The 21,408-nt window shown below is 33.3% G+C and overlaps 3 protein-coding genes and 1 long non-coding RNA gene across 15 annotated transcripts in view; 3 read left to right on the top strand and 1 right to left on the bottom strand.

Moving 5' to 3' along the window:
* The window catches only part of brat (tripartite motif-containing protein brain tumor), a 432,659-nt gene that overhangs the window by 292,981 nt on the left and 118,270 nt on the right, over nucleotides 1-21,408 (top strand). The window lies entirely within an intron of this gene.
* Nucleotides 2,430-4,575, top strand: LOC149476790 (uncharacterized). The gene is made up of 3 exons (XR_016317748.1): nucleotides 2,430-2,996; nucleotides 3,105-3,184; nucleotides 3,259-4,575. It is a non-coding gene; the product is annotated as an uncharacterized LOC149476790 (long non-coding RNA).
* Nucleotides 15,358-20,779, top strand: LOC149476789 (uncharacterized). Its single transcript, XM_089711234.1, has one exon. It carries the CDS (start codon nucleotides 16,025-16,027, stop codon nucleotides 16,961-16,963), a length of 939 nt encoding a protein of 312 aa, XP_089567360.1. The 5' UTR covers nucleotides 15,358-16,024; the 3' UTR covers nucleotides 16,964-20,779.
* LOC149476771 (E3 ubiquitin-protein ligase SH3RF1-like) overlaps nucleotides 16,509-21,408 on the bottom strand; it is a 386,219-nt gene continuing 381,319 nt past the window's right edge. Inside the window, exon 18 of the transcript XR_016317703.1 lies at nucleotides 16,509-16,523. The gene's annotated coding sequence lies outside the window, so the exon portion shown is untranslated. The remainder of the gene's footprint in view (nucleotides 16,524-21,408) is intronic.

The raw sequence follows: 21,408 nt of genomic DNA, 5'->3' as shown, positions 1-21,408 counted from the left end.
TAATCGGAAGTGGATTATTATTGGCTGGCTGAGTTTCCGCTCAACCTTCACAATACAACCTGCTGAGTTGAACTCTTAATTCATAGAAAATATTGCTAGTATTATTATGCTGTATAAATAGAATGCTTGTTGGTACTTGAGAACTGCTGTGTCGTTTTGGATGTTTTATAATCGTCTTTTTAATAGGGTAAAGGCTCATTGATTATTTACTTGTAAAGGAAAAAAATCTAAAGAAACAACTTGGATTTTACTCATTTATTAAATGTCTGTCTTTTATTAATAGCTGAGACAGGCGAAATTAGAACCACAGAACTTTCGTCATTCATAATTCTTTCAAGTTCATATTTCTAAGTTTCGAACTAAGTCATCAAATTACTGTCCATTAAACGTTTTATCCCTTAATAACTTCTAGGACATGATTAAATCATTTTCATCATCATCACTACATACTACATAGTATAAAACAAAGTCGCTTTCTCTGTCCCTTTCCTATGTCCCTTTGTATGCTTAAATCTTTAAAACTACGCAACGGAATTTAATGTGTTTTTTTTAATAGATAGTTATTCAAGAGGAAGGTTTAAGTATATAATTTATTAGGTTTTAGACAAAGCGGGCGAAGCCGCGGGCGGTAAGCTAGTATATTAATATATTATAGTCAGCTCTGAATAAAACAATAGTTACAAAACCTGCAAACATTTAAACTTTCTACATACAATGATCTATTATAAGAAAAACTAAACACCAAAACACAATTAAACTCTACAGCCTCGTAGTTAAGCCTTGACCCGTCAATTGGGCTGTTAGTAACGACAAAGTTTAACTTCACTCATTTACAGACTCCAGAAGTTACGATAAAAGCAGTATTCATTCCAGCGTGGAAAAGTGACAGAGCTATACAGGTTATCTAGCGCCATCACCCTCCCACACTTGAAATAAAACTGCTTGTATGGTAACTCTGAATTGAACCCTCACCCAGATACTGCCTCGGAATAAATCTTGTACGACATGTTAAGGTTAATTTTGTTGGATCGTAAATTGTGATCTTGATGCATGTGTGTAAGATCCGGTGTATAGGTATGTGTGTGTATTAGACAAGCAATTCTGGTAAACTTATACTATATATTACATGGGTAGAACTTTAAATATTGGAAAGGGATAAGGCTCTTACTTGCCGGGACTTAAGCAGTTAAAATATGACGTATAGATAGATTATTAGATGTTCTTTTAAGTAGTAGAGACCGCGTTTGGTAGGACTTGGCTCAATTATACATTCAAAAAGTATATTGTCAGCCTTGTATGTCTATATAATTTCTGTTTTATTTATTTTACAAGATGGTTGTAACTAAAATTTCATTCTACTATGTTCCAACAAAACATGAGTTTTGGAGGAAGGAGGAAGAAGGAGTAGAATATTATATGAATAACTAGCGGTCCACCCCGGCTTCGCCCGTGGTACATATTTACGTTTTCTCTGCATAAAAACCATCCTCGTACTTCAAGGAATATAATAAAAAAAGAATTATCGAAATCGGTTCAGCCGTTCTCGAGTTATGCGCTTACCAACACATTTTGCGATTCATTTTTATATATAAGAAGATATGCAATGTGATACAATAATTCAAGATAAATCTCCATCCCACTTTCACATTTTATTTGACAAGTTAAATCGTTTAAAGTGCAATTAACGTAAAATCCAAGTAGGTACCTTTAAATGTAGTATGATAATAAAATGCACTCGTAAACTAAATGCTTTCACTTACAATGTAATGTGTAACTTGGTTGACTTGGTTAAGTGTAACTTAGTGTAACTTGGTTAAGTTAACTTTGAAGTTATAGTACTTAGTACTTACTACATGAAATATTGTAAATGTCCATAGATTACTGTGGCTTCGTTTATTAATAATTTTATAGGCACTTGTAGTATTAACCGGAGTAAATTAATTATTATTTATCTTTCTTGAAATTATACTAAGTGTTTTAGGACGGTAAGTAATTTTACTTTAGTGTATTTATAACATTTGAACCTAGTATCTATGTAAGCTACGTCTTTATATTATGATGAAATATGTTTAATAATATGAAATGTGTAAATGCTTTTGAGTACCTAGCTCTTTTCTGTGTATTTGTTTTGTACCTAACTCGTCGTCGTCGTTTCAACCGTGGGATGTCAACTGCTGGACAAAGGCCTCCCTCAAGTCCCTGCATCCAGCGGCTCCTTGCCACTCGGACCAGGTCGTCTGTCGTGAGTTACCTACGACCTAAGTTGTGTGAAATTCATTTCTAACATTCGTATGTAACATCTTATTATTCTAATATACTTAAATGGCTAGAATACATCTAAAATATTATACATATGAAAATATTTACTATAGAAGACTTAATAGTTAATATTCAAAGGCATTAAAATCAAAGTTCAAGTTTAAGGTGATGAATTAATTTTTCTAACATTTACGGCCCTTTTTAAACCTTCGTAATTTTTATATTATTAAAGTTGTCGTGATGAAAATTCTTGACAAGAAAGTTCAATAGTAACACAATACGTCTACCGTTTTAGAAACATGATTCCATGATATTTTCTCGATAGAAAAAAAATACAAAGTTCTCATTGTTATTTTTTTTAATCTCTGGCATCTTCAAAATAACAAACGTAAAGTTACGACTTTTTGGATATTAACTATAAAATATACAACCTATACGTCTACCGTGTTAGAATTTTGAAATATGCGATGGTTTTGAAATAAACAAGAAATACTTGAAATTAGCGCCTGACCAGCCAATATAGCGAGAGCCGCCCTGTACCTTCCTACCCCGATCGCTGCACGAGTCATTCCCGCTACGGCCGTCACACGGGGAACTTGTGTCGCTTGCGCAATCGTAAAAAAGGGTGACAACACGATAAGACAAAATGAGACAAATGGGGACAATAAAGAAAATAAGAAGAAGAAACATAAAGGTTGGAGGAAAAAGAATGCTTACAATTGGAACAAATTAATGAAGTAAGTTGGTTTTATTTTAAATTTGATGATAATTGTATTATAGACGATGTTTGATATGTACCCCTGTTTTAAGTACATAACGAATGTGTAAGATTTTTTCATTTATAGCATAAATAATCTTTTCAGAAATCCGGAATCCAGAAGGAAAATAAACCCACTGATTGTTCACAATGTGAACCCACTCCTTCGTAAGTACCTATATTCAGTCAAAAATGTATGTTATCAACGCTCTACTGGTTTTATCGCATGATTCCATTTTTAGCAAAAAGCAACAAAGTGCAAAGAAATAAAAAATCATGGTGAACTTAGTGGAAGTATGGTGGACGTAATATGGAATTATGGAACAGGAGCTCGTTGGAGTAGTATTATATTTTAAAAAAATACGAAAAAATTTCAAGAATTTCTTAGTAGGTGGTAGATAAGTATGTTGTATAAAGAATTTGATGTTGATATTTATTTCATTTATACTTACTACACCTGTGCGGGAAATTGCTTAGTACTAAAACCGGTTTATATTCATATTTACATAGTAATGTGAGTTTTCATTTCGAAAAATTTTGTGTAAGTATGTATATTAAATTGAGTTCCTGGGTGATCTGGAAACACAATTGGGCCCGGAGGATGGCGCTGCAGTCACTCCTCCTAATCACATGAACCGATTTGGATGAATATTTGTGTGCACATTTCATTGTTGTGGGATGATTGGTTGATTCGTTTTCACATTAGCTAATATTATGTATTTTTGTTGTTAGAAAGTAAACTTAATTTAATGTTTATAATACATTATTATTGGTATAAATAAGCCAGTGTTCGTCTCACATTGCTGTACCTGCCTACCTATCCTACCAGGGCCTAACTTTGTTCTGGCTATTTTATTTTGATTATTTGTAATGAATAATTACAATTATAATAGAGTGCAAAAAATAAATACATGCGTCAATATATTTTGTGTTTTTTTTAAACAATTTTTTTATTTAAAAAATATCATTCCGACCGCGGCTTTGCCCGCGTGGAATTAGGTTATATCGTGAATCCTGTTTTATCCCACAGAAGTGTTCAGTTCGGATAAAAAGTATCCTATGTGTAAATCCAGGCAATTAGCTATATTTTATCAAAATTGGTAATGTAGTCTTGACGTGATTAAGTAACAACTAACAAAAAAATATACAAATTAACATCCAAAGTTTCGCATCAGTTTTACTGTATTAGCGATATCTTCCACTCTTGACTTTGACTGAGAAGAATTAGGGTTTATAACTTCTTTCAGAAATAGTACCTTTCATTTCTGGGCATGATGTAATATCTACGTCAGCATCAAATTCTATCTAAATCAATTCAGTAGTCCGCGTAATTAGGTACCATTTCATTTTTTCAGAGTAACAATATTTTTTGTTATTTTAAAGATTATTTATAACCTGTATTATTTTGTAATAAAGTAAACATTACGAAATAATAATAATTAATAATTATTAATAATGTCTAAGTAGTTGTTAAAAAGAAGATAATTTTGTGTTTATAAGCAAGAAAATAAAACCAATAAATCAACAATTAAATATATGTATAACAATATTATAACTGTATGACGACTCCATACATGTTTGTCCCGAGTCGGCCAGTGCAGCGGCAGCGCGGCGAGTATGCAAGAATGACTTCGCGCACACCCGCGTTCGCGATAGCGAGCTATTAGACTCCGCCCGCCAAGCAGTGGATTTTTTTTTGTGTATCGTCTTAAGCTTTGAAATACATACTTCTGTAAGCACATTTTATAATAAGATTACCTACCTCACGTGTTCGACTAGGAATGCATACATGTTAGGGTTGTCTACTCATAGTTTTAATGTTTAGTATTTTTATTTTATATTAAAAATATCTTAAAAAAATTGTAATTTAGCTAGAATTTATTTTGGACAAAGTAATAAGTAATAACAATTAACAACTGTTGTACTGCATGAAATTAAATTTATAAATTAATACATTTTCACACAGATAATAAATAGAAAAATTTTAAGATTCCAACCAGGTAGTTGCTAAATAAGAAAGAGAAAATTAGTGTTTGTCTTATTTATACGATTTTTTAAACAATAAGAACTAGAAAACCTGTTCTGCCTCAAGAGACGAGGAGCGAAATCAACTATTTAATAATATGAGGAAATAATTCATACACGGCGAGACCCTTTATCACGAATTCATTTAAAAGGATAGTTAGAACCCTTGTGACGGATGAATCTTTCAGGGTTAAACGGCTCTCGAGGGTTCAATGTAAACCTTTGGTTTGTAACACCTTCTTTTTAAACCCTAAGTCGAAAAAGTGACAAGTGCCAACCCTAATAGCTAGGGACAATGCGAGCTGATGTTTCTATCCAAGATATTCTTTGTGTTTTCATTTTAATATTAGAAGAGGTTTTCGTTGGCAACATTCCATGTTGGATGTATGCGGAAGATTTTTGTAATTAGGTATTTACAATTGTTGTAATCGTTCGCTGTATGTCACATTTTGTAGTGTTTTGTTTATGATGTTGTGCTATAATCTATACTAATATTATAAAGTTGAAAATTTTGTTTGTTTGAACGCGCTAATCTCGGGAACTACTGGTCCGATTTGAAAAAGTTTTCGGTGTTAGATATAAGATAGCCCATTTATCGAGGAAGGCTATATTATATCTTCTCGCTAAGACCAACAGGAGCGGAGCAATGCGGGTAAAACCGTGGAGCACAGCTAGTAGCTTATAATGTTATACATAACATAGTATCAAGTATATTTCTACTGTATATTTTAACAAATTGACTTGATTTTCTACTCGTATCGTAATCTTTCAAAATAATATTTAATTATTATTTCCTTGATCAATCTTAATTCGCAAGTTTATTCGTAATAGCCGAACATTATACAATACTAACATATATACAGTGTATAATAAAACAAAAATATGTTACATAAAGTATTTGCGTATTAAAAGTAGGTAATTTTGTACCGAACTTCATTTCGTTTGATATTAATTTCATATAACAATATTATTACAATATCAGCTGTTTTGTAAATAATATGACGTAAGCAATAACGATTGGTTTGTGTTATTGTGACGAACTGTTATAATATATAAATAACTATAACTATAACTGTTATATATAACTGTTATGTGGTATATTTGTCATGGAGATAAAACCTTTGTTTATATAACTATTTCATGTTTAATTTAAGGATAATATGCATATTTGAGAAAAGCAATTCAAATAATGTGTAGTATGTAAAATTATCAGTAAAATTATCCTTTTCTTTTTATGTATGTTTTATTTGTTTTTGAACGATTACTGCGTAAATGTTCCACTAGCTGTTTATACCAATAACTCAAAGCATTTCTAATAAATTTACTACACGTTACAAATTTAACTTCAAAGGAGCGTAAACAGATTTTCAAATATTTCGCAATATTAACCGATCCAGCAAGTGCCTGTTTAACAAAAATCAAGTAAAACCCATGCAAGTGCGATGATCTATGACGTCAAACGCAGGCTGCGCTCGCGCAGGTAGGCATGCGCTATTCTGAGACATGGTCACTGACCACGAGACCTTTTCCTTGGGGTGACTGTACCACCATTGTATCTTGACCCCTGCATATCATCGCAACACGACTCGACAGAGGACAGGCGAGCTCATTTAAAACTGGTTGTAACGACCAGTATAAGTTGACCCATCTCGATTGAGCACTCCCTTACACGAGATAAAGGACGTCCTTCCCGACACGGGTCTTCCTACACCGGCCGACGGTGACTCGTTCCTTTTTTATATCCCATATGTTTTCTGGTTATTTTTATGTCCTTGAATGTTCGCTGTGGTCTCGTCATATTTATAGTTGCTCTTGAAGCGTGCGTTACAAAATTGGATGCGTTTTCAATGTTATGGCGCAGACGCGGGTGAAAATAGCTGACGTAGGTATTGACGGACTGGTTTCTGTTAATAAATTTAAGATGATTTTGGATGAATATGAAGGTTAAATTCTGTCTGACATTCTGATAGGGTGTCATTGTTTGTCATTTTTAATTTATATCTGAAATATTCTAGTTTGAACTGGTACAATCTGAAACGGTTATCAATAAAAGATCACGTCTGAAACCCGTTGCAGTGTCCTTTGATTCCAATCTGTATTAATTTACTAGCTGCACTCCGCGGTTTCACCCGCATGGCTCCGGTCCTGTTGGTTTTAGCGTGATGATATATTATAGTCTAATAGCATTCCTCGATAAATGGGCTATCTAACTCCGAAAGAATTTTTCAAATCGGACCTGAGATTAGCGCGTTCAAACAAACAAAAAAACAAACTCTTCAGATTAATGTTGTAAGTTATAAATATTGTACATTGTAAAGATTGGATTTAAATTAGGTATGTCCTTAATGAAAATACACGATTGAATCTCGTTAAAAATCGAGAGGTATCTTAGATCCAACTTTATAATAAACTTTTGAGTGTCCTTTTATTCCTCAAATGCTTTAAATAGTAAAACTGGAATAATAAAACACATAAAAGAGACCTAATATTAAATACGTCTTTTAGAATAACAAAAATATCTCGAACTTAAATAATTGAACAATATATTCTTAACATTTGTTGCGGAAGGCTTCGTATTTCTTAGCAGAGAGAAACTTCGCTTTATTAAATATTAAAAACTTTTCCGAATACGGTAATATCAAGGAAGGCTTTCAACTTGTGTACTTGTTTGTTTTGTTTTAGTCATTGTTTCTTTTATTATAGATGAATGTTTTATCGTATGTATGATTCGTACAATTTTCTCGTTTCGAAGGTCGCAAAGACGATTGATGCTAAAGATCAGTTGTAAAGGAAGAAAATAAATAAATATTTCGTAGGTATATGTATTTAGTCTTTGGTTGAGGTGAGACACTTGAGTTCAACTGTGAGTTCAACAAAGATATCAAAAAGAAGGATGTGAAAGATGGCAAAGAATTAAAAAGTATGAAATGTTGTCTATGTACAGTTCCGAAAAGGATCTAGTTCAGCTAATACTATTCGTAAGCCTGTCACCAGAAAAAACCCTTTGGGTGGTTGCTATGTCTTTACAATTAATTTTCAAGTACATATATTGTAGTAGGTAGGTTATTATACCAAAAAATTATTTAATGAATATTATGTGTGTCAAAATATCTTGGACATGTCTGTCTTATACAAATATGTACTCATATCAACGTGAAATTAACTTCTCATGTGAAATGTGGAAAATATTAAATTCTCTTTGAATTTCCATTTATTTATGGATAAACGCCAAAACTGCTGTTCAAAGTCATATCACAAAATACTGATGCAGTTGGGAAAATAAAAATAATCTTGACTTGTTTAATAAATCTTGTTCTTTTGCATTTTGAATTGTTGCTCTTTAAATTCAATGTCTTTGTTTAGAAAGCATTTGGAAGAAAGTAAGTATAAAATGCAATAATTTTCCTACCTACTATTTGCTATAGATGTTTTTTGACTTTCTTTTTTCAAGTGTTATTATTATTTAAGACTGCATTAATTCATTCTCATATTTCTTATAGAGAAAAGTATCTCTATGGCATCCAATTCCAGATGGCATTACGCTAAAACTGAAACATCTTTTGCGTAATAAAAACGAATATCCAACGGAACTTATCCATGTACCTATGTGATTAAAATATATGTCAAATAACATGAATCATTATACGATTGTGATTATCAACGGAAACGCAGCCCCGAATACTAGACGAACAAAAACGATTCTCCGAATTTTGTCTCCCGAACACGTGACCACGAAATTCCTAAAGAAATCGAAACGATTTTAAATCATAGCAGCCATTTTAAAACGATCGACATTGCCCAGCAATGGAAATTGAGCTTTATTACCTTGTGATAAGGTTGATATTCGATTAGTAATGTAAACTACACTTTGCCAGACTGGGAAGATATCTTGTAAGACTGGTTTCAGACCTGTTACGGTCGTCTTGTTTTGTTTGGAGCACTGACCATCGCAACAAAGGTCCTATAGTGTTTTTTAGAGCAATGCCTTGAGACATTCTGCCCACGTTTGTTTTTTTTTAAATAATGGGTAGGTTATACAGGTAGGTATGTTAAATTAAGGATTAATCATAGGGTATTTTTTAATATGTATGAATGATGGTGGAACGATCGTTTTCGAAACGTATTTAAGGGCGCGTATAAAGTCAAATCACCAATCAACTTTTAGTTGATACGTGTAATATTCAAGACCAAATATAAAAAATAAAATATATGTAAAACTTGATGATATTTTCGATTATATTGTCAGATCAAAAACATAAAATATTGAAATTGACTCGATAGAAAAAATTCACGAAGTTACCTCTAAATTTCACACTTTTACGTTTTTTACTGGACATGGTAATACTTATTATGATTTTTTTTTCATAAACAATTATATTAAAACATTTGCAAGATATTTGTCAGAGCATTTTGTGTAATTACTTTTAGTTTTGGTTTAATCACGATAAAACACTTTTGGCGCTTACTATATTTTTAATTACGCAAGAAATCATCTTCCATCGCACGTTCCGGGAGGTAAAAACATAATTCTATTTCATACATCAGACGCTATCGCTCCGTTGAGACGAGTAGACCACGCTAAAATTGCTGCGCCGTGTTTTATAATTACGCCGAATATTTATTTGTTGAAAATGGTAAACAACAAAATGAAAAGACTTAAGAAACGAGAACTAAAGAAGATTCAAATTGAAAAGATAACTAAATGTCGAAAATAAGTTATAATAGTATTGTTATAATATTAATAAATAACTAATAATTATAATATAAAAAGATAAGTCTTGATTTACCTATTTGAGAAAGTTTAGTTTCTGTAAAATAATTTCCGCGGGCTATTATTATTACTATAGGCAGATCCTATGTTCGCTCCAGTAAATAATAATATCAATAATATGTAAACCGGTTGTGAATAGTACATATATATATTATACTAGCAGTCCGCCCCGGCTTCGCCCGTGGTACATATTTACGTTTTCTCTACGTAAGAACCATCCTCGTACTTCAAGGAATATAATAAAAAAAGAATTATCGAAATCGGTTCAGCCGTTCTCGAGTTATGCGCTTACCAACACATTTTGCGATTCATTTTTATATATAAAGATTTACAATCTGTATTAGATAATCATACATAACATCTCAATAGGTATAACAAATTCGTACGAAAGTCAAAACTGTACTTACATTGAATAGGTATTTTTTTATAATACACATATGTATATGTATATATATAATATATTCATAATCTGTATTACATAGTAATATGTACTTAGTACATATCTATACATAAATATAGTTTTTAGAATTTTTGTATGTCTCTCTGTATGTATGTCTGGGCTCTAATTTTGGTGCAGATATAGCTTGAGACCTGAGAAAGGTCATAGGATGAGTTTTATCCCGTAAATAAAAAAACTGTCTGTGTTTGTCTGTTTGTTTGTACACGCTAATCTCCGGAACTACTGGACGGATTTGAATGAAAGTTATTTTGTTGTGTAGGTACTATTATATTATCCGGGAAATATAAAATAATAATTTATTTTGAAAACTGAAACACCTGATGCAGAACCGCAAGTCGCAACAGACCACCTAAACTATAGATTCATTTGAGAAAGTTTTTCCAGGCGAGTTTGGATATTATTATTTGTGTAAATTCTGTAAATTCGTTTCCGCGAGTTGAGTATTCATGCGACGATAATTATAGATACCTACCTACATTCATAGTGGGTACCAACAATTTACAAAGACACTTTTTATACTTAGTTATGTAGGTACCTAATTCCTACGGTCGCCTTGCAAATGCAATCAATCAAATCGGGAATGTTTTATAATATTATTATATATTATAGTATTACTATAGGTAGATTCCTATGTTTGCTCCAGTAAATAACCAATACAAGTTGTGAATAGTAACTACACATTATATATATTTACAATCTGTATTAGATAATAATATTACAATCACATAGGTATAAAAAAAAATTGTACGAAAGTCAAAACTGTACATTGAATATTTTTACGGATACCTACTTGGGGCGTGATTTTCAATCGATATAGGAGCCAAAAATATAGGTACATAGTTTATAGAATTTTTGTCTGTTTGTCTGTATGTATGTCTGGCTCTCTAAGCTCTAACTTTGATACAGAGATAGCTTGAGACCTGAGAAAGGACATTGGATAGGTTTGTTCCCGTAAATCCTAAAAAAACTCTATGTGTCTGTTTGTTTGTACACGCCAATCTCCGGAACTATTGGACGGCTTTGAATGAAAGTTATTTTGTTGTGTAGGTATTATCTGGGCAATATAAATATAAAAATTCGAAGATCTAGAATGTATGATGAGGGACCCTGAGATCACACTCTAACATTTATAGGAGTGACGTCAACAAAAATTGTTGCGTCTGATGGAAATTTTCTGTTGATTAAAAAAAATCAAAGATCTGGAACATCTGATATAGACCCATAAGAGCCCAGCTAAACATTTATAAGAATGATTTTATTTTTAGAATAATTGCTGAGTCGAAAAATGTCGTACAATCTAATAGTCCATTGAATAAAAAGTTCTAGAGTGCGTGAGTTAGTAACGTAAGATGTTTCTTCGGAAACATGTCAAGAGTCCCTAGGTAATAAACATACTAAAACCCCGGGCCACTAGGAGGAGCCCCGGAGTGGGGGGAGGGGGAAAATGGGTCCATTTTTTTCATTTTTCGCTTAAATCTTAAAAACGGTACATGTTAGAGAAAAACTTTCAAGGAAAAGTTGATAGGCCATAAAATTATCTACAAGTTGTACCTGAATCATTTTTTCCTATATCCTACCGTTTCTGAGTTATACGCAGTAAAACATGATTTTGGCTCAAACAATTTCCACATCAATCGATCAAAAAATATTTATTTCTTCCAAAAAACTCAAAAGTGCAACTTGTGACCGGTACAGATAGATTGCTCATAATTAGGTCTATCATTGATAAAAATACTAGATTCCACCATGGAGGCGTTTAGGGGGAATTGAATTTTATTAGGGTAGATGCGATACTTGAACTTTTTATTTTTTTTCTTCCAAAAAAACGTTGCACTTTTGAGCTTTTTGGAAGAAAAAAATAAAAAGTTCATGTATCGTAACTACCCTGATAAAATTCAATTCCCCGTAAACGCCTCCGTGGTGGAATCTGGTATTTTTAGCAATGATAGACCTAATTATGAGCAATCTATCTGTACCGGTCACAAGTTGCACTTTTGAGTTTTTTGGAAGAAAAAAATAAAAAGATCAAGTTCAGTAACTCAAACTGCCCTAATATAATATTTTGACAATCGATTCCTCCTAAAGGCTTCCATGGAGGAATGTGTTTATTTTACCAATTATAGAACTAATTAAGAGCAATCTATCAGTACTGGTCACAAGTTGCACATTTGAGTTTTTTGGAAGAAAGAAATATTTTTTGATCGATTGATGTTGAAATTGTTTGAGCCAAAATCATGTTTTACTGCGTATAACTCAGAAACGGTAGGATATAGGAAAAAATGATTCCGGTACAACTTGTAGATAATTTTATGGCCTTTCAATTTTTCCTTGAAAGTTTTTCTCTAACATGTACCGTTTTTGAGATTTAAGCGAAAAATGAAAAAATGGACCCATTTCCCCCCTCCCCCCACTCCGGGGCTCCTCCTAGTGGCCCGGGGTTTTAGTATGTTTATTACCTAGGGACTCTTGACATGTTTCCGAAGAAACATCTTACGTTACTAACTCACGCACTCTAGACCCCCCTTGGAGGGACTCATTCAATGGACTATAACCAAATTAATCAAAATAAAGTTCTGGAGGAATGTGTGTCGTCGACTGCGTATGTTTATTTAAAAATAGTATCTATACTCGCTATTTCGACAGACTTTTTTTACGGATTCGTGCTCTATACTGTTTCCCTAATATTGTTTTTTTTTATATATTACATACAGACAGTTTTTTTACTGTTTTATAATATGTATAGATTATCATTAATAATTATAAACAAATAATAATAAAAAGACATATTACATAATTTGTGATGATTTCAACTTCACTGTTCTATACAATTATTTTAGACAACATACCTACTAACTACCGAAAATACGCGTTGAACGAGCGAAGAATATTGTGTATAATTTAGCGTGCGATGAACTTTACGTACGTTGGATGAGCCGGGTGTATGAGGGTATTGTGAGGGCGCGCGGCATGGCGCGTAATGGGCGAGGCTTAATCGTAGAATTATCTGGCTTTATACGCCCTCTTAATTCAGTTTACTTTCGAGAGTTTGAGTTGTTTTTTTTATTTTTTTGGTTTACAGGGATTAATGAATAATTCAATATTAATGATGTTACTAACGCTTATAAAGTGTGTAGTGCATATATGGGAGGATATATTATATCATTTTAATATATTATTATTTCTTGCATCATATACGTTACATGTAAATGAGTTTTTATCTGCAACCTAAATATTATCATAGTTCTTTACCGGAAATACATACTGGATCTCGCTCTTACACCGTAAAAGAAAAGAGACGGCAAATGTGCCCGTTTCTCTTGCAAGTTATGTTAAATAAACATTTTTTTAACTGAATTTTTTTTATAACAAACACATGTTTCGAAACTTACAGTTCGATTTACATAACGTCTGATATTAAAAGCAATCTCAATTTGCACACAGCACAAAGCTCAACCTGACCGTTTAATTTAGCGCTAACGATATATAGAACCTTATTAAGTGAAGTACCTTCTGAGGTGCCTGACGTTGACGTCGGTCGAACCCTAATCACCTGGAGCCTACATCCCTATAGGCACGTCTATAGATTCGTAGATCTATGGCACTTGTATGGGGGTCGGAATTTATGACTACAGGTTTGGATAGTCTATATTACAAATCTGAATATTTTATTTGTTTGTTTTAGTTGGTAGAAAACCTAATCGGCTGGAAACAACCCTTTAGGCTCGTCTATAGTGTGCGTCCACACTGAATGCGCGGTGGCGGCGGCCTAGGCGGGCGCGACGAGCGGGCGCTCGCGGTGGCCACACCGACGCGCGAGCTCAAGTAGCGGTTCGACGTTTTTCGGGTGTTGCAAACTTTGGACGATTTGCTATTTTTACTGGACAGTCCGATTTTGAGATGAGATCATTATAGAAGTTGTACACGAAATAAATAAAACAGAGGAATAACGGGTGAATCTTATATGAAGAATTGAGATAATACCCTACAAAATTACTGTGGTGTATATAAGTGTTTTAGATTGAATCGCACTTATAAATAAAGAAGTTTCACTTCAACAATTAAGTATTTACCGCTATTTTACGAAAAACAATAAAGGATATAATATAAGAAGTCAAGCGACAAGACCGAACTGGTTTGATACCCCCGCCGTCCGCGCATTGGGTCGCTTGCTGACTAGGCCCGTAGTGTGGCCAGAACGCGCGGATAGGAGAGTTTGAAAACTACGCGCGCTGGCTCGCTCATTACCGTCGCACTAGGCTTCCGCCATAGTCATTTCGATGTGGACGCAAAGGCGCGTTTCATACGTTTGATATTTCGCGCCCGCCGTCGCAACCGCGCTAGGCTCGCAGTGTGGACCTGCACATAGATTCGTAGATTTATGCCACTTGTATGAGGGTCGGAATTTGACAGTAGTTGACTATAGTTTGACTTGACTATAGTTTTAGAGTTGCACCAATTGTAAATGTTGATTTGAGTTAATTAATCTAGTATCAATAATAATTTTCTGAAGATTTGTTGTTTCTAAAACTAGGAACACAACTCGGCCGGTCGCGGTGGTCGAAATTCAAACTTTAATCTCAATAACTTTTCTCTGTTCACATGTATTTTAATAAATCGGCATTATATTACAGAAATAACGATGTTTGTATCATCGCGATTCGTGGAAGCAACACTTTAATATGACCGCGACCGTGACCGGTGGTAAAACCATGTAAAGCTTGTTATTTATATAGTTTTAATCAATTCTTTCATCCTGAAACACCAGAATCACTAACATAAATAGTATAGGTAAATATCCATAGTTACAATACAAATAAATAATATGTACTATGAAAGATAGATTTCCAGCTAAAAATATACGTTCATTTCTTAACCGGCCACAAAATTCCGACTACAGCACTCGTAAATATATGAATCATTCTGTTATCTATGTACTTAATAGTGAACAGTAGGTACGTGCATCCTAACACGTAAAATAATATGTATGTATATTAAACAAAAACATCAAACAGATATTGGTTTTTCAAAGCCCAAAATAATATAAAATTTATGATCTATCGAACATAAATTTCCTCTTCCGTTCGGACAACGTTCGCGAGTAGACGTGTGTATAAGCAGTTTCTGTATTTCGTAAAAATCAAATTTCAAAGTTAATTATTTAAACACAAATAATAGGATAGCATACGAGCAAGAAGTTCAACGGTGATTGTGAAGTTGTTAAGGTGAAAACCTCTCGCTACTTATGTGCTCCTAGTACGACGGAACTACGTTTACGTGCATATTCTTGATTTGCTAAATGAATGAGATCACCTGCTGATGGTTCTCTCTCTTGCTGCCGAAGATAATTAATGAAAAGGTATGAATGAACGATTAAAACCATAATAATTAATTTTTATAATCACATGTTGGCGGCATTCAACCTCCTACGGACTTATGATATCCTGGTACCTGAACCGACGACGCCTTACAGATATTATTAGCAAATGTGAGAGAAATCATAAGTGTGTTGTTTATTTTTGTTAAAGTAAACACACACACATGAAATTATTATAAGAGTAAAAAATAAAAACTTTACATCAGTTAACCTCCTGATTGTTCATGTCATCTTGGTAGTGAGATCCAACTATATGGCTGGAAAGGGAACAAACTAGTGTGCTGAATGAAACAATCATACTGGGTCAATTTCCACTTTTTTATAACGCCTATTGACTTGTGTTACCCTAGTTCTACAAATTGATATATTCACAAAAAAATGCCACTAAAACGTAGCCCACCAACTAAAAAAGCATTAACTGCATCTCCTAGCTTAGACAAATCTGCCTCGGATTCTCGCATCAATGAGTTGGCTGATAACAGCTCACAGTCAAGTTTTATTACTCAAAGATTGAAACGTGGAAGGGAGGATGACTTAAGCACCGAATTAAATAAATTAAAAGAGGAATTTATGGCTATGTTTTCTTCATTTATGACTTCACAACAGTCGGAGCTTCAATCCATCAATGCGACTATTAAAGAGATACAGCAATCAAATAATAACATCGATAGCTCCATAGCTATTCTTACTAGTCAGAACGAGGAGTATAAACGAAAAATACAAGAAATGGAGATTCAAGCCAAAAGGGATAAAGAATACATTACTTTGCTTGAGGAAAAAGTCGAAGATTTACAGAGGGATAATCTGAAACGAAATATTGAATTTAAAAATGTACCCGCGTTAACTAATGAAACAAAGGAAGATTTAATTAACATGACTTTACAACTCTCTAAAAACATCGACTGTAAAATCGAAAAATCCGATATTAAGGACATTTACAGAGTACGATCTAATAATCGCAATAACGATTCTAATAAAAATTCTCGTATAATTATCGAACTAACTTCCACCATGTTGAAACGGGATGTTTTGAGGATGACAAAATCGTTCAATATTAGAAATAAAAGCAAACTTCAAGCAAAGCACTTGGGCTTTACGTCAAATGAAGATACTCCTATTTTTGTTACCGAACATTTAACCCCGAAAGGTGCCCGGCTTTTCTTTTTGGCAAGGGATCTCACTAAATCTAAGAACTTCAAATTTTGTTGGACATCGTTTGGTCGAGTCTTTGTGAGGAAGGACGAAACTTCTCCAATTATTGTTATAAAAAATGAGTCTCAAGTCCACCACCTCCTGCAGCAAGTGTCCCAAGCATGACTAGTAGGCAAGATTCTCTTTTATTTACTTTTGTTTCTATCTTTTGTTTTTTGTATTAATTATTATAATATATTAAGCGAACAAGTCTGCGATGTGCTAGTTGTATTCTATATAACTATTGTAACTTTTTCCACTAGCTCATCAGTAAATTCTATTTTGTATACCTTAATGTTAGCATATTACACACAACTCACTACTCATACTCTAAATCTAAACCTCATACCACTCACACACAAACACACTTACATATTAAATACAGATATACACCTCTATTACACTCTAGAACGCCTGTATCTATATATTGTTTTCTTGATTGCTATTAATTTGCTTTCATTCAAATCAATGATTGCTCATAGTAAATTACGTTGTCATACTTACGTTGATCTCAATATAAACCTACTCATAGTACTAATTAATGTTAAACTGTATTGTCTATTGATAACCTCGTCACTGAACATTCTATTTCATTTGATTTTTAAAAACCTAAGTCGTTATGTAAATTCTAAAATAAGAAATTTATTATGCAATATTGATACCTTTACTTTGCACAATTACTTTTAAAATGGATAAAGTTGATTCATTAAATACAATTACAGAATTGGATCAGACTGAATTTTTTACGCAAGTAAGTTGTGATATTCAGGATTTGGAAAAAAACATACGCATTAAAAAAAATGACCTGACTATAATATGTCAAAACATAAGAAGCATTTATCGTAATATAAATGATTTCCTAGTAACAATGTCGCTTCTGAATTTTGACTGTGATGTATTAGTCCTGACGGAATGTAGACTGGACAAAGATAAACCTATACCTCAAATACCTAATTATGTTGCTTTGGAATCAACCAAATATTTTAACCAAAATGATGGTGTTGTAATTTACGCTAAATCTCATCTTAAACCAGAATTAAAAGAAGTTAAACTTCAACATGCCTCATGCATACAATTAATGATTACTGATTTTACCTTATTGGGAATTTATCGCTCTCCATCGATTCAAAATGCGTCGGCTTTCATTGAGTCCCTAAATGATTACTTGGAAAATATAAAATCATCTAACATAATTATCACCGGAGACATTAATATTAATCTTATCCAGAGTGCTAACGAACAAACATATGACCGGAATAATAAAAATTACTATTTAAATATGCTAGCTACTCATGGCCTAGTAGCTGGCCATAAGCTACCCACAAGGGAATCCAGCTGCTTAGACCACATCATATTGAAAGTAAACAAGGAAGTGTTTCTTGCTAATATTGCCGTATTGAATACTACCGTAACTGATCATTTATCTGTATTTTTAAGTGTCTCAAAAATTATTAAAAATTCAAGAATAAATAAAAAAAAATATGTTGAATATATTGACTACGACGACGCTTATAATAGACTTCTTAATAAAAATTTAAAATCATTGCTTTTATGTGATGATCCTAATATAGTAACAGAACGTTTAATAAAGTACCTTACAGAATCATTAGAAGAAAGTAAAATTACTAAACATCTTCCGAGGAACCAACGTACTGTCAAGCCTTGGATAACAAAGGGCATTCTTAGATGTATCCGAAACAGAAACAAAATGCAGCTTCAACTTCGATCTGATCCACACAATGAAATTTTGAAACTTACCTTTAGACGATATAGAAATCACTGTAACAACTTGATAAAAAAATTAAAACGTAAATATGATAGACAATTACTTGCAAAATCCGCTAAGAATTCGAAGAAATTATGGAAATCTATTAAAGAAATAACTCACTTTAAGACAAATAAATCGCATTGTAAAGACCTACTTAACTTAGAACAAACGTCTACTGATTCTCTTAACTCTGTGAATTACTTTTTTGCGAATATTGGTAAAACTCTGGCAGATGATCTTTTGAATAATCCTCCATCCGTATCTCCAGATAATAACAGTTTTAGCTTGCCTGCTCAGCCAAGCTCATCCTTTGTACTTTTAGAAACAGACCCTGGCGAAGTTATAAGTGTGGTTATGTCTCTTAAATCTGACAGTGCCCCTGGCTGGGACAACATACCAACAAAATTTTTGAAATTATGTATAACTGCTATTGCCCCTCATATTAGCCATCTTGCAAACTTGTGTTTCAGGCAGGGCGTCTTTCCACTCTTCTTAAAAAAATCAATTGTTACCCCCGTGCACAAGGGTGGGGATAGGGACGATATCAATAATTATCGGCCAATCTCAGTTTTACCTGCTTTATCTAAAGTTATTGAGAGACTCTTAAATAATAGATTGTTAAACTTCTTTGAAAAAAACTGTATACTCTCGAATTCACAGTACGGATTTAGACATGGGTTATCCACTGAAGATGCAGTTTTGGCTCTCACATCTTCAATCATAGACCAACTTGACCTAGGAAATAAGTGTTTAACTGTCTTTCTGGACTTAAAAAAGGCCTTCGATACCGTCTCTTTTCCCACTCTTGTTCACAAATTAGAGCGTGTAGGAATTCGGGGAACACCTCTTAAATTGTTAACGGATTATTTGTTAAACCGCACCCAAAGAGTTAAAATTGATAATCAAGTGAGTCGGGATATGGACATTACTTTTGGTGTACCCCAGGGTAGTGTCCTTGGCCCGACTCTGTTTCTAATTTACATTAACGATCTTACTAACCTTCCTATTGATGGTGGTAAAATCATTTCGTACGCAGATGACACCGCTATAGTGTTTTCTGGGCGCTCATGGAATATGGTGTACTCTATTGCTCAACTGGGTCTCTCAAAGATTTATGATTGGCTTAAATTGAATTTACTTACATTAAACATTAAAAAAACGAATTATATTTGTTTCTCAATAAACAATAGAACTCAACCTAATAATAACTTTTCTTTAAAACTTCATGAATGTAATAATACAAATAACTTGAATTGTAATTGTAATTTAATTGAAAAAGTCTCCTTTACTAAATATCTAGGCATAATTTTAGATTATCGCCTCTCTTGGTATTGCCATCTAGACTATATTAATGAAAGAACCCGGAAATTTATATGGATTTTTAAAATGTTAAGACATATAACCACTCCTGAACTCATTAACCAAATTTATAAATCTCTTGTGCAATCTGTAATTAACTATTGTATCCCTATCTGGGGTGGAGCAAATAAAACTAAACTCTTAGACGTGGAACGTGGCCATCGTTGTCTACTTAAAGTGATGTATTTTAAACCGCGAAGGTTTTCAACTTCGGAACTATATAAAATCTGCGATCTTCTAACAGTTAGACAGTTGTACATTCTTTTAGTTACTACTAAAATTCGTAAAATGGCTCCTTTTGACAAATCAACTGAAAATAGAAGGAGAAAGAAAGACGTTTTTAACACTATATGTACTAAAACAGTTTTTGCTAAACACCAATTTAAAGCAAGGTCCATTTACCTCTATAATCGTCTTAATAATATTTTGGATATACATAGACTTAATCATCGTGATTTTAAAAAAACAGTTATTCATTATTTAAAAACACTTTCCTATGAGGATACTGAGGCGCTTCTACACTACATTTTATAATATTCCGTAATAGCTTAAACATACCCAAGCACACACACACACACACACACACACACACACACACACACGAACGCACGCACGCACACACACACACACACACACACACACACACACACACTCATTCACTCACTTATACATATACATCTGCACACGTATTATATTTGTAAACTTTAGTTAAGGAAGAGCGGGTCCTCCTGACACAGGTTTTTGTAAACTTACTAGGAGGACTCATCCACTTTCTGTATTTGAAAATTGTGTGTATGAAATAAATTTATTTTTCATTTTTTCATTTTTCATTTTTCAAACGCGCAGACAGAAGCCAAAGATCCATTGAAGTTCACGACAAAAAGATATTTGAAAACATCTTGCTCAGACGCAGCTTGCCAGGGCCGGACTTGCGATTGAGGCCCAATTTTACCAATACTACGTTGTAATATTTTGTCTATTACCGAAATAAATGAAATATTTCAGGGAATGAGTACGTGAATACACATATCAAGTATTTTAAAACATATCTGTTTCATGATTTTTACACATTAACAATATAAAATCAAGAAGCATAGTCTGTATTTAAAACATAAATATTAATTATTTATTAGTATGTGTAGGAAATTTACATTTGTAATGTTAGTTCTAGCTACTGTATAACGAGAATTAATCCTGTTTTTATAATTTCTATCTTTAATTAAGATGACAATCTTATTAATTGGAATGCAAAACGTAGAATCCGTGTTTATGTAGTGCGGACTGCGGTGCCTTAACTCAGGGCCTCAAAGCTCACCTAAATACATGCCTGTGCATCTATATATAAGTCGGCCAAGTGTTCACATATTCGTGAACACATTGCAGTGTTTATGTTGTGTATTTCTGGAGCGTTGTGTGCCACGTGGGGTTACCACCACTGTACAAG

Source organism: Colias philodice, chromosome 26 (assembly GCF_061535455.1).
Source record: "Colias philodice isolate Cphi_HAF_F1 chromosome 26, ilColPhil1 Martin Lab GWU primary, whole genome shotgun sequence".
Lineage (NCBI taxonomy): Eukaryota > Metazoa > Arthropoda > Insecta > Lepidoptera > Pieridae > Colias > Colias philodice.
Note: the sequence above shows the minus strand (reverse complement) of the source record. Positions and strands in the feature narration are given on the sequence as shown.

Bases quoted from the DNA above. Each gene is read 5' to 3' on its own strand.
- LOC149476789 (XM_089711234.1), top strand. From the start codon at position 16,025: ATGCCACTAAAACGTAGCCCACCAACTAAAAAAGCATTAACTGCATCT.